Source organism: Pagrus major, chromosome 15 (genome assembly GCF_040436345.1).
Source record: "Pagrus major chromosome 15, Pma_NU_1.0".
Taxonomy (NCBI): Eukaryota; Metazoa; Chordata; class Actinopteri; order Spariformes; family Sparidae; genus Pagrus; species Pagrus major.
Window position 1 is genome coordinate 28,508,998 of NC_133229.1, and position 13,002 is coordinate 28,521,999.

Here is a 13,002-nt window from a genome sequence, read left to right on the forward strand (position 1 = left end):
TATGGTCACAGCAGGACAGTAACATCTCTGTGACCGAGGGAAAAAAACTGTTCTGCAGCCTGGAAGCAACGTTTTTCCACTTTGAGTGGTGACGGGAATGAAAGGAGGGTTTTCTTAATGAAGCAAAGAGGAAGTTTCCAACAGGACGAGCAAAAGAGTATTACAGGAGAGAGACATTGCTTAAAAGAAATTACACTTGCATTTCAAATCTGTACTTTAATATACAAGATAAAATCCACAGAGGGAAATCTTACTCCTCATTTCATCTCTTCTTATGAAACTAATTCAACATCTCACAGATTAAAGGTCCTATTTGTAAGAAAAGTAAATATTTGAGTCTTATTCCAGCTCGCCAAATACTGACGGAGTGATTGTAGGACGGGTCGGCCACCATCCCTACACGTCAGTATTTGACGAGTTGGGAATGAGATTCAAAAATCTACTTTTCTTACAAATAGGACCTTTTAAGGGTCCGTTGTTAGGAGGAAAGGGGATCTAACTTGTGTAACTCATTTTCTTAAATTCTCCTGTAGCTAAAAAAAACCTATTACGCTGTGTTTTTCATGTCATAATATAAAAATCTAGTAGTGTAATAATATTTTATTATTTGAGAACGGGTAAAAAAACAAAACACGACCTTTGGGGCTTGTTTCTCTCCATACATTGATTTAATTGTTGAAGGAAGGAAGGAAAGAAAGAAAGTTGTTGTTGTTTCAGCCAATGTATGATTGCAATTTTATGGTACATATGGTATAAAGATTGTACAGTAATACAATGATGTGAATATATCATATAATTATTGCATTTTTTAATATCCCATGTTTTCTTTTAAATCACTTGTAAAGTACTTGAACTGCATTTTGATTAGTTTAAAAGGTGCTACATGAATAAAGTCCGATTGATCTATTAAAATGAATAAGTTCAGTATGTTTTTCTTGGTCAGTAATGAACTTTAAGCTCTAACAACAACATCCTGATTTGTTCTCTGTGAATAAAACTACAGATCTGCCCTTTTTTGTATCAGTTGCATTAGCAGCTTTTAGGCAGCAGGAGGCGCCAAACATCAATCCAACATGATAATCTTTTTTATAATCTTTTCCCAAGGCTCATTTAATTCCCCTCCCTCTGCCATCCTCTCACTCTCTCCATCCTCTCACTCTCTCCATCCTCTCACTCTCTCCATCCTCTCACTCTACATCTGTGTGTTTTGGTGTTTGTGTTCTTCCTACCTGTCTTTAGTAAAACGGCCTTGATGGCGTACAATATGTCGTCTCCACACACATCTGCTCTATTAAACACCACACAGCTGGGAGCCAAAGACATTAATACGAGCGAGGGATAGAAAAAAGACGATGAGCAGAAAACCAATGACATTGCATGTGGCTGCTCGGTATTCTGCATATCCCTCATAATCCTCATCCATCCACGTCCCTCTGGTGCAGTTAGTTATTTTAATTATAAACAAACTGTCAAAAATCAATATCTTTTTTTCCTCTCCTTTCATTTTCCTCACAGTGGGGTTCTTTGTGTAAGCCAATCAATATCCCTACTTTCTGTCCTTTGGGGGAGGTTAAAAACGATCTATAATAGAATTCAATTCAAGCAGCAGGAATAACAACAAGCCAAACCAATTTCCCACAGGCTAACAATGGGGTTTAATACCGCTGTTTGCTGTTCCTTGGAGCTTTAAACTAGTAGATATGTGCACAGAGGCAGGCGGCAGCTTGTGCCCGTCAGTCCTATTAAACTGGAAATGTTAGAGAGGAGCGAGTCGACGGGAGTTGGAAGACTTTTATTCCAACACTTTTTGTCAGAAGCGCCACCAAAGATGAATATATGTAGACACAGATGACAGGAAGGAGCTTCTCCCTGCACCATGTCTCATTATACTGACACTTGTGACACCAAACTCTTACAATTATTTTTTTTTTACTTCAAACTCCACCAGTTAGTTAATGAATATTGATGTGGAGAAGGGCGCATATCTCCATATCCTTGACCTTGTCATTTATCTCGACTTGCAAGGCAAAAGCAGATCAGTATTCCCATCACAAGACATTTGATAAATACCCTCCCTAATTTAGAGGCAAGGCAGATGGTCTCGTTGCTGGCAAAAGAGCTGCGAAATTAGGACAAAGAAAGAAGTGTATGTCAGCAGCATCAGCAGCAGCAGCAGCAGCAAGGTGCACCGCGAAGAGCAGGAGGTAGTGTTGTGTGTCCCAGGAGGGGTGTAGAAAGGAAAAGCCAGTCTGCAATAAACCAGCTGTTTCCTCACAAAGTGGCCGACTGCCAGGATACCTGCTGTAGTCAGATAACGTAGGATCTAGGTGAGAATCATCCAGAGCTGTTTGGTGAGCTAAATGTCGGGAAGCAGTAAATGACAGTGACTCAAATGAATTTGGAAGGCCTCTCACAAAAAAGTAGATAAAACATATTCAAATATTGTAGATTGTTTCCTTCATTGATGTTTTAGATGGAACTGTTGTTTGCTGAATCAACCCACTCGCCAGAATACATTTTGGTAACGTGTGTGTCTGCAAAACCACAGACAGGTGGAAGCTACTTATGAATGTTGCAGAATGACTGCAGGGTTAACTGTGAAAGCAGCTTATTACACCCCCTGCTTACGTTTCTTGATATGCGGCAAACTTTAGTAAAGCAAAGGAGGACGATTGGGGTCGAAGTCAGGTTAAACAAGCACGAGACGTTCAGACAACGCAAGTGAAGTTACGACGTAACGTATGTATTTTGACCCAAACCTCAATGTTTTCCTGAAACAACAGATCCTCATACGTTAACAACTGAGAGGGTCGATTGTCAGCGTCGACCAAAACGACATATATCACCGTTCGCAAAACAGTGTGACCTCTGCAGCGTAACTGCGACACACATATTTGGAGCACAGTTTGGTTAGGTTCAGGAAAACTAACTTCTCTAACCTCTGTTACAAATGTACCTACGTTACCTAAGTAACTTATGGTGACGTCATCCTCCCCATACGGACTTTTTAGTCTTTACTTCCTCCTTCGCAGCTGTAATAGTTACCACAGCCAATAGAGGTCGCTGCTGAGGAACAAACATACATATGGATCACAATAAGCTGCTTTCTTTTTCAACCTATATAGTCTTTTATATGAGGACAGGCTCAAATGTCCTGACGTCTCTTCAAAAATATCCTGTGGTTTCAGATTTACCAATGTTGAAGCTCCATATGGACGTGAAAGTCAGCTCATATATGTGTGATGTGAACCTAATATGATGCTTTTATTGTAGAAATGTCAACATGATTCCTCTGACACTTACAAATTTGAAGATATTAGTGTTTTGCAGAAACATAAAATGCCAACATTTATTCTGGTGACCGGGCTGCGTCAACAGACTGAACGCCAACAGTCACTGCCGGCATTCTTGATACATCAATTTAACTTTTTCCCAGAATCATCTTTCTTTCCTCAGAGAAAGTGACTCTGACAGGGGGCTTCACGCTGTCTCCTATACTGTACCACCAGTCAGCATTAGTTTCCTTTTAACTGTGACCACAGTCTTTTTCTAACCTTAACAGTGGAGTTTCTGTTCTACAGCGCAATGTGACGACAAACAAGCTATTTTGTTATTTAGGTATGAGAGCCATAATTGGTTTGTAGCTTCCCAGTGATGCTCGCACACTTGACAAATTGCATCCAGCACAGTGATGATGTTTTGAAACTCAGCACAGTTCCCATCTCTTCATTTAGCAGATCTAATAACCGTAAAACAGCAGAAGGGTTCTGTTTACTTCATCAAGTATTTTTGTATCTTTATTCAGTCAGATCCAAAGAAGTAACAGAGGCCTAATCTTACAAGGAATTCATATATTAATGCGCACGTTTACTAATTTTATGCACCAGAAATCACAGATCATGTGGACCCAGTTTGTTTGCATTATGTAATCATGAGACTTGTGGTGATAGTGATGGCTATATGAGCTTATGACCTACATAAGCTTCAACATATGATAGGATTTGAAAAGCTGCATTAATGTATTTTTTTTAAAAAAATCCTCAATAAGTTAATGGACACACAGCCCTGGTGCCTCACAGTTAATACGGCGATGTTAGCACACATTTAGCCCAAACATTTCCTCCTATTTTGACTTAATAGTCCAATATTTACTCTTCTTTTAGCTCTGGTTTGGTCTCCACCAACTACTGCAAAAAACAGCCCAGTAAAATGTTTGTACTTGTGTTATATCACATCCACATTACGAGTATATGAGCTGACTTTCGTGTCAGGAGGCTGAGGAGACCGCTGTTCAAGATGATATTTCACCGTTTGTAAGCATGAAACCACCGGATATTTTTAATTGTGATGACAAAACCGGATATTTTGAGAAAAAACATAATCTTTTCCGAGCCCTCACCAGCACAGCGTTGTCACAACATAAAATAGAATATTGAACCTAAAGAAACATAAAGTTGCGACATAAAGAAACTGGGTTTGAGAAAAAATATCTGGCACTTTAGCTGCTAAATGATCCATCTAGTTGCTAAGTTTGTCTGATGTTTGGTGATGGACAGGTAGAGCACAGTCGATGTATCAGGGCTTGTTTTCTGAAAATCAGCCTCCTGTTGCTGCTGGAAACAAGGTTGAAGAAAGCACTGAGCGTGAACCAGATACTAAATGCGCGTTAAATCAAAACTGTGCAGCAAAAAGAGGCTAACAGTCTCTGTAGAGTTGGTTGTAATTCCCCAAATGTCAATCCATCTCACATCACACACGGGCTCGTCTTTTGATTCATCGTTCATATAAAGAATATTATCGTCAGCATGTAACCAAAGATGACGTAATTGATACATTTTGATTTGTTTGTAGCACCCGATAGCATTCACATAATCCAGCAGTGAAATCCCCAAAGTTCCTCCTCCCAGCTGCTGATGTTTCCAAACGTAACTGAACACAGCTGTGTTGAGTTTCAGGACATTAACAGTGATCTGGGAGGACAGTCGGGGATTTGGAGCATGATTGGGTAACAAAGTCGTAAAACTGTGTTGTGTTGTGTTTTGCACTTAGCTTGTGATATACCAGCTCTCTGCTCAGACATGTCACTGTTACAAATCAATATCTCAAATGGAAACCTTGTGATTCTCTTCATCACACTGCGGCGGCAGAGTAATATCTTCCCTGAGATGAGTCTGTCTTCTGGTTTGAGGATTATCGTCCTCTGGCTCGCTGGATGTTTTTTGTGAGCCCTCGGGGAGCACAGATGCAAATCTTGGCTTTGTTTTCCAAAAAGCACTGCTTGGCTCTGAAGGATATCTTTGTGTCTTTTAAGCCTTGAAAGTGAGATAAAGTTATAAATCAGGAAGACAGTTTGGGGAATTATGCCTCTGCTGTGTCAGTCTGGTTTTAATGTTCCCGTCCTCGCTGAATCTGAATCAAACTCAAAACTCATCGAGGCAACGAGAAACTAAAGAAGTCTGATTTATTTTTACAACTCATGTAATTATCGTCCGTGTTCACTGATCAGTGATTGATCTCTGTGATTGATGAACACACTCAACAACTTTTTACCCCTACCCCCTTGTTTTTGAGTGCCCTCTTGTCCCTCAGAACAGAGTTACAAGAGGCAGTGGTTGAAATCCTCCACTATGAAATGGGAAAACACTTCAAGACCCTCATACGTCATCAGTTGTCGTCGATGGGGTTTCTGTAAACGGACGCGACTGGCATTTCCAGTATGCTGTCTTCAGCTGTGGTGATTTCTCTTGACCTGGACTTTGCTGCTGGACTTCTGGGCATCATATGTCTTCAAAGGGGGGACTGCAACAATGAAATATGTCAAATTGCGGGATTGTAGTTGGTTACCGAGACATCAGCAAACTAGTAGCTCCCATAACCCTCAGTTTGAAGTGTACCTCTAAAAAACCCCTCTGTCCTAAGAGTCGGCACACCCTTCCCCTGGGCGTGAACGTGCAAAACAGAGAAATATGGCTTGGACTCAATCCCATTCCCAAGTTTCACTCCTACTCCGTCAGTTACAAGTGGTTAAAATCTCCCCCTATGAAATGGGACAGCCCTTCAGGAACCTCATACGTCATCGGTTGTCGTTAATGCCGTTTACGTAAACAGATGTGACCTGACATTTCCAATACGCCGTCTTCAGCTGTGGTGATTTCTCCTGTGCTCCTCTGGCAGTCCTGGTGTTATCACAACGCCATTTGCCTTTTATTTGATGGAGATAGAAAAACTTAGTTAGCTACTTAAGTAAGTCTCTGCAAAAACCACAGCTAAATTCAAACTTATCTTAACTTTAACGTATATTTCTGTTGTTTAGGTTCAGTTTTCTCTTTCTCTCTTGTCACAACGCTCTGCTTATACTCTGCTTAGGCTTAGGTCCATAAAAACACTTGGTTAGGGTCAGGAAAACATCGAGGTTCGGCTTAAATTAACTGCTTTGGTCGCCACAAAAACAGGTGAACACGTCCCCAAAGACTCAAACTGTGGTAATCTGTTCGGCAGCCTTGTTGGCTGTAACAACACCACCACCTTCCCCTCCTCCTCCTCCTCCAATCTGACGGTCATGTAGCTTAAACACTCAACAACAAGAATCTGAACACCCTTTCAGGAAGTCCGATCTTTTCCTGTATCTGGCTGCTGATGAACAGATACATAATCATTTCACTCTACTTCACCAGACCTCGCTCTAATGGATTTAATGAGGATGCTGATTTATTTATATATTTGTTTATGCTGTCTCCAAATTGTCTCAGTCAGTTTTCCAGTAGAAATTAAACATCCTGCCGCAGATTTATTCCCTGTGGCTAATAACAACTCAAGTGTGAGTGCATGAGAGAGGCTTTGTATGAGCCAAGGAAACATTGGGAAGACCTTCACCTGGAGACATGACGTGTATGGCTTGCTGAAGTGCTTTTGAGCAAGACCCTGGAGAGCTCATGTCATAACAATAAAACATACACTGTATATTTCCCCAGTTTGGTTCTTTCTTCTCTTAAATGCTCAAAGTGTAACCTGCCGGCATGAGTCTCTGTCCCCGTCTTTGTCTCTGCACACTGTCCGTTGCTGCATGGCGTTGACGTTTTTTTTTTTTTTTTTAAAGGGAACTGCCCCTTTAACCGCGTGGCCGCACTGCTCATGCTCGGGGCTTTGTGCAGGAGTTTCCCCCCCGTCAGAGAGCAGCTGTGGACGGGAGAGCTGTAGCGGACAGAGCGGAGCAGAGAGGAGCGGCGCTCCGGGGACAGACAGACAGAGAGAGAAGCTGCGGCTGTCGCATCTTCTTGACAACCAAACCCGGGCAGAGGACGCGTCTTTTGTGTGGCAGCATCCGGCAGGAGAGCAGCTCACGGCCGCCTTCATCTGCTTTATTTCATCCCCGGGATTACAGTGTTTGACGTGGAGGCAGGATCATCCGGTCACGGTCGTGTGTTTACATCGGAGAGCCTTGACCAGCGCAGGAGGAAGTTATCTTGTTGGACTCGCTCGGAACACGCTTTTTTATGTGTTTTCCGGGGGGTCTGATTGGATTTGAGTGTGCGGTGTTTTTAAAAAAAAATCGAAAGTATTTTTCTTTTTTTTTTTTTTTTACATGAAAGTTTCATGCCTTTGTCCTGTCCCGCAGCTGCCTCCGCACCGCACCGCACCGCACCGCTCGGCATGTTCTGACGGCGCGTAATTACTGTTTTCCTGCGTCCTCTCCACAGGCGTCACAGGTACAGGTAGGCTACCTGAGCCTGCTGATGACCGCACACCTCCTCACAGAGTGAAAACAGTCTGTGCTCCTCAGAAACACACACGCCGAGTCCATCATGGATGATGTTGTTGGTGGGATCCATCTGTGCACCTGGACCAGGTCTTCCAGGAGGAGCGCCCGGGACGCGTTGAGAACATACCTGGGAGTGTTTGTGATGCTGCACCTCGTGCTCCACACGGAAGGCTCCTCTGTGTCCAAGTCCTGCGATAAGAGCTGTTATTCTGGGAAGTGCATGAACGGGACCTGCGTGTGTGACCACGGATGGGTCGGGGATCAGTGCCAGCACTGTCAGGGGAGATTCAAGTAAGTTGGTAATTGGAGACATGAGGAGTTTAAATGTTTACCTGCCTGGTTATTATCCGCACCACTGTGTCCCAGGCTGACATCAGGTGTTGAACCAGTGGTCCCCTCTAATCTGTGTGAATGGCAGGTTAGTGACACCCAGTACAGCCCATAATAACACTGCTGATCAGTGACTAACAGTAAATTATCAGTATCTCTGTCAATATGGTAGTTAGAGTGAAGTAGTTAGAGGATGTTACCTGGCTCTGTTGCAACAATATATGAGGGGTGATTAATGCCACAGCCAAACAAAGATCAGGCACCTTAAAGGGATAGGTTTACACAAAAATGCTGATGGAGATTCAGGTGATGTTTCGTAGTCCACAAAACATTTCTGGAACTTCACAACAGCTGAAGCAGCCGGGGGACTTCTTTTAAAACGTTAAAAAACAACCGAAAAAACATAACGTGGCTCCGTACAGCTCATCCGCCGTAATCCAAGTCTTCAGAGATCCCAGATTGATTTGAAAAGACGTTATTTACAACAGTTTTAAATCCCAAATCATCATCACTGTGGCTGCTAAGCTAAAAAGCGTTAGCATGCACCCGGTCTGAGATGGGTGCCTGAACTTGATCTTGTGTCGAGGGTTTGAACAGCGTCTTTTCAAATCAATCTGAAATGTCTCGGCTTCGGGAGACTTGGATTACACCAGAGCCGTTTCTTTCAGTTGTGTAGGAGAAATGCTGCAACGCTGTTTTGCTGTGAGGCTCCAGAAATGTTTTATGGATTACAAATCCACACCTGATTTTTTTCCATCCACACAGAGGTGATGAGATCTTTGATTGATTTTTGGGTCAACTTCTCCTGCAGTCACTTTTACTGGCTGATAAATTATTTAGGATATTGCCAAAAGCTGATTTATTTTGTCTGAGTGTATCAACAACAAAAATCTCCAGAGGACGATAACACATGCACACAGCCCAGTGAGCACCATGCAGGATTTCTAAGAATCTGTTCATTTGTTGGTTTAAAGAGAGAAGATGTTGAATAGTGTGAAGGTGTTTCTCCAGTCATACTGCACCAGTTGGCGAAATGTCGTCCAGATGAAGACGTAATGTCCACGCATTTAACGTTTCACGTAAAATGTCATAAATACAGATTTATATAGGCTGTGTGCTGCCAGCAGGAATCTTCCAGGACATTGAAATGGGAGCAGAAAAGATAAATGTGATGACTGTGTGAGTGGATGTTGAGGCTCGACAGGTAGAGCGGCTGTCTATCAATCAGAAGGATGGTGGCTTGAGCCCTGACCAGTGTTATTGAATTTCATACAGCAGGATTTGCTATAAAGACGCTTTTTATCCTCTAATATGTGCAAATAACAGCGTATAATCATTTTGGAGCCGGACTAAGAAAAGACCACATTGAAATATCTCAGTTGAATGCCACTTTTTTTCAAATCCCGGTGAAACGTGGTATTAATTTGAACATTCAATCATCGTCTTTATATATAAAAGACTTTCACTTTGAAGCGTCTTTTCATTCGTGACCATCGCCGTCTTTTAAACCTCTTTTCGGTTCATGAGCGCGTTGTAGATAAGTGCAAGTAACTGCACGGGTTCAAGCTGCTTCAATTCATATAAGAGTGCATAACGCTTTTCTAAATATGACAGCATGTAATTTTAATGGCCAGACGGCAGATTGCTGTCTGCTGCTCAGAGTGAATGGAGCAGAGTGACTGCCTCTCTCTCACTGTCACTTTAGAGTACTACACACAGGCTTAAAAAGCCTGCTAAGGGCTGCCGTCTAGCAGCAGCTCTTTAAAAATAAATCAGGATTCAGAAACTTGCATGGCTGATATCTCGCCCCTGATGTCTGAGTGTGCTTTTTTTTTTTACTCTGAAAACCAGGTACAGGCTGAACATGACAGCACTGCAGAAACTTCTGACTGTGACGTTTCCAGTCGCTCATCCTCGGCTTCACTCAGCTACCAACCTTCATGTAACATGACTTTTTGTTTAAGATCGGGCAAGTTACCAATCACATTAATGCATTGCGAGATATTGTCTAGCTGTAAGCAGTATGAGAACTCAACTATGATGAGCTTTGTTATCTGTGCCAATCCGTTACTTTGAAAAATTCAAAGGAGAACTGATGATGCAGCCGCTTAATGTTCAGTGTTGACTCTGCACACAGCTGTGACCACAGGCAGCGTCTCCTCTCTGGTTTATGAGACAGAGAGTTCAATGAAATGTAAAAATTCTCCTTGAATCCTAAATAAAGACACCTGGAGCTTCACAACTGTTGTCCGACCAGACCTGCTCGCTCCTTTTATCGCATTTTTTTTCTCTATTTGCCAGAAAGAGCTGCCTAACGTGTGAGAATGATCTACATTAGGCATCGTATTGACTGTATAAGATCATACTTTTATTCTATAAATGGTTCAAAAGTTGAGCATCATATATTTGAGAATAAGATGATTAACAACAGCAAATAGTGTTTTTAATGGAGTATGCACTGCTGTTACATCAGCTCCTGCAGAGTGTTGCATTGTGGGTTGTTTGTTGCTTTTGTGTTGCAAGGTTTCCAAGTTTTTCTTCAGGTGTGTTTATGGAGCCTCGTTCAAGGTTTATTAGAACAATAAGTGCTGTTTAGGCGAGTTTAACTCTGGAAACGTCTGACGGCTGATGAATGTGTTTTGCTGCTATGTAGGAAACATGTCTCCTGACGTCTTCACTGCAAAAATGGATCAGAAACAGAACATACAGACACTTTGGGTTTGTTGTTTTGCAGTTTGAGGGGAAAAGTCTACAAATGTATCCTCCCCCTGCTCATGCAGTAAAAGAGGAAACACATTTTCTGGTATCCCTGCCCACTCTGTCCAATCAGAACAGAGAAGTCCATAAAGAGGAGGTCCTGTTTGCTTGGGGAACAGGCAGAGAGCAGGATCCTCCTGTTCTGGTATCTACACCGTTAATGGTGGGACGAGAGCTGCCTTGAAAAATAGAAAGGAGTCGTGCAAGTGTGGTGACACGGAGAGAAGCGAGGGGGATGGCTGACTGCAAAACAGACTGGAAGACAAAACGTAGCAGCTCACATAAAAATATGAAACTATTGTTTATTTTATTGGGTTGTTATGGGCTATCAGCTGAAAAAAATCTGTGTAATCAAATCACCCAAAATCACAAACATGTTACCTCAGTGGGCTTTACGATCTGTACAGTCGACATCCTCGAGTCGCTATATTGAAAAAAAAAAACCTTTTAACAGGACAAAAGATGGAGGAAACCTCAGAAGAGCCACAGAGGAGTGATCTCTCTCCCAGACAGGCAGTAGATGTTTACAGAACAGAACAAAAATATCCCAGTTTACATATTTCATTGACAGAATATCTGATACAAGTAAATTATACAAAACATATGTGAAGAGTGGATCCAAGAGGACGCCTGACCAGAGGCCACACAAGATAACACTCAAAGAAACCCATCAGAATGTAAATACGGTGCATCCCTGATATCGAGCTGCTCAAGCGATCAGCTCCTCCTTCTTTCTTCTCGCTCCGTGGCATTAATCCCCCCTCATAGACACCAGGGAGGATGACGTTACCTTGTCACAATCACCTACAGCCTGGTCTGCACAAGTAAGGACAGAGAGATGGCAGGACCTCAGTCTTATATTTTCTCTCTGGAGGATTCTATCGATTTCTCAGTCGATGTGATTGTGGTGTGAAGGTGGTGAACAGAGCAGGCTGGAGAAAAGGCAAACAATACGGCAGGGACAAGCCTTTTCTTCTTGTGGCTGCCTCGTGGTATGATAGTGTGCATTAATACGAAGTAGTTGTCCCAAGCAAACACAGGGAAATTTTTGCAAGGTAGAGCTGGTCCGGCTGAACAGACTGTAAAGCCTGAAATCTATATTGTAGTGATTTTTTTTGCAAACAATGCAGGAAAAACCTCCTGAGATGCTTCAGCTCATTTCACTGGTTATTGTGTACTTCTGTATGGACAGTGTGAGAACATGGAGGGAGCACAACAAGTAGCAGCCTCACTGATTTCTCTATCTGTCTTCAGTCGCCTTATCAAGCTGAAATTAAAACGTTGTTTGGCTTCGCTGTGGTTCAGGAAAACAAAATTTGACACACTTCCAGGAAACCACTTGAAGGCTTTTACAGGGCTGCATCTACAGAAAGCACAAAGCTTGGTATGCTTCAAGACATCGTGCATCACTTTAAATATTGCAGGTAATTAGTAAAAGGGATGAAGATGAAAAGCTGCAGGCGACAAGTCGTTGTTTACTGAACCTTGACAAGCTGAATAATACCTCTTCTATTGTGTGCAACCCCACATGAGCCTGCACGGAGGGCTGAGGACACTGTTGTTCATACTCGAGCAGGATTTGGGAGATTCGACTTCATATTACTTTTTGTTGTGCAGCCTCCATTTTATGCCACTGTATACTTCCTCTACACTACATTTTGGAGGCAAATATTGTACTTTTTACTCCACTACATTTTTGATAACTTTAGTTACTAGCCAATATGCAGTTTGCTGCTTCAGAGCCAAAGTAACACATTTTTTAATTAATTTATTTTATCGTTAATCAGATAAAAACCCCAGTCCAGTAATCAGACAGATGCTGAGTATTTGAATCTGGATATCAACAAGGCCTTTAATCTGTCGCCTCACAGTGCACAGTACAGACAAATTACATATATAATTGACACGGTGTTACATTTTCCATGCACAGTATTTTGAACTCTTACATGACCAATTTTGCAGTCATACAACTTGCTGGTTGTCAACATGAGAATCTTCTTCTCTGCCACCCATCCCATACGTCATCAGCTCTTTCCTGGAGCGTTACTGTTGGCACCTCTGTCCCTCAGACAGCCTGGTCACTGCTGTCCAAAGCATGAAGTAGCCTCGTCCTTTGATCTCAGTGCTATAAAAAGGCAGAATAAAAGCCTCGGTTG

General features: G+C 42.3%; 1 protein-coding gene across 1 annotated transcript in view; it reads left to right on the plus strand.

The window, feature by feature from the left end:
* Positions 1–7,253: 7,253 nt before the first annotated feature.
* atrnl1a (attractin-like 1a) overlaps positions 7,254–13,002 on the plus strand; it is a 267,713-nt gene continuing 261,964 nt past the window's right edge. The window contains exon 1 of the mRNA XM_073481267.1: positions 7,254–8,050. Within this exon, the coding sequence (XP_073337368.1) occupies positions 7,803–8,050 (248 nt within the window). The 5' untranslated portion in view covers positions 7,254–7,802. The remainder of the gene's footprint in view (positions 8,051–13,002) is intronic.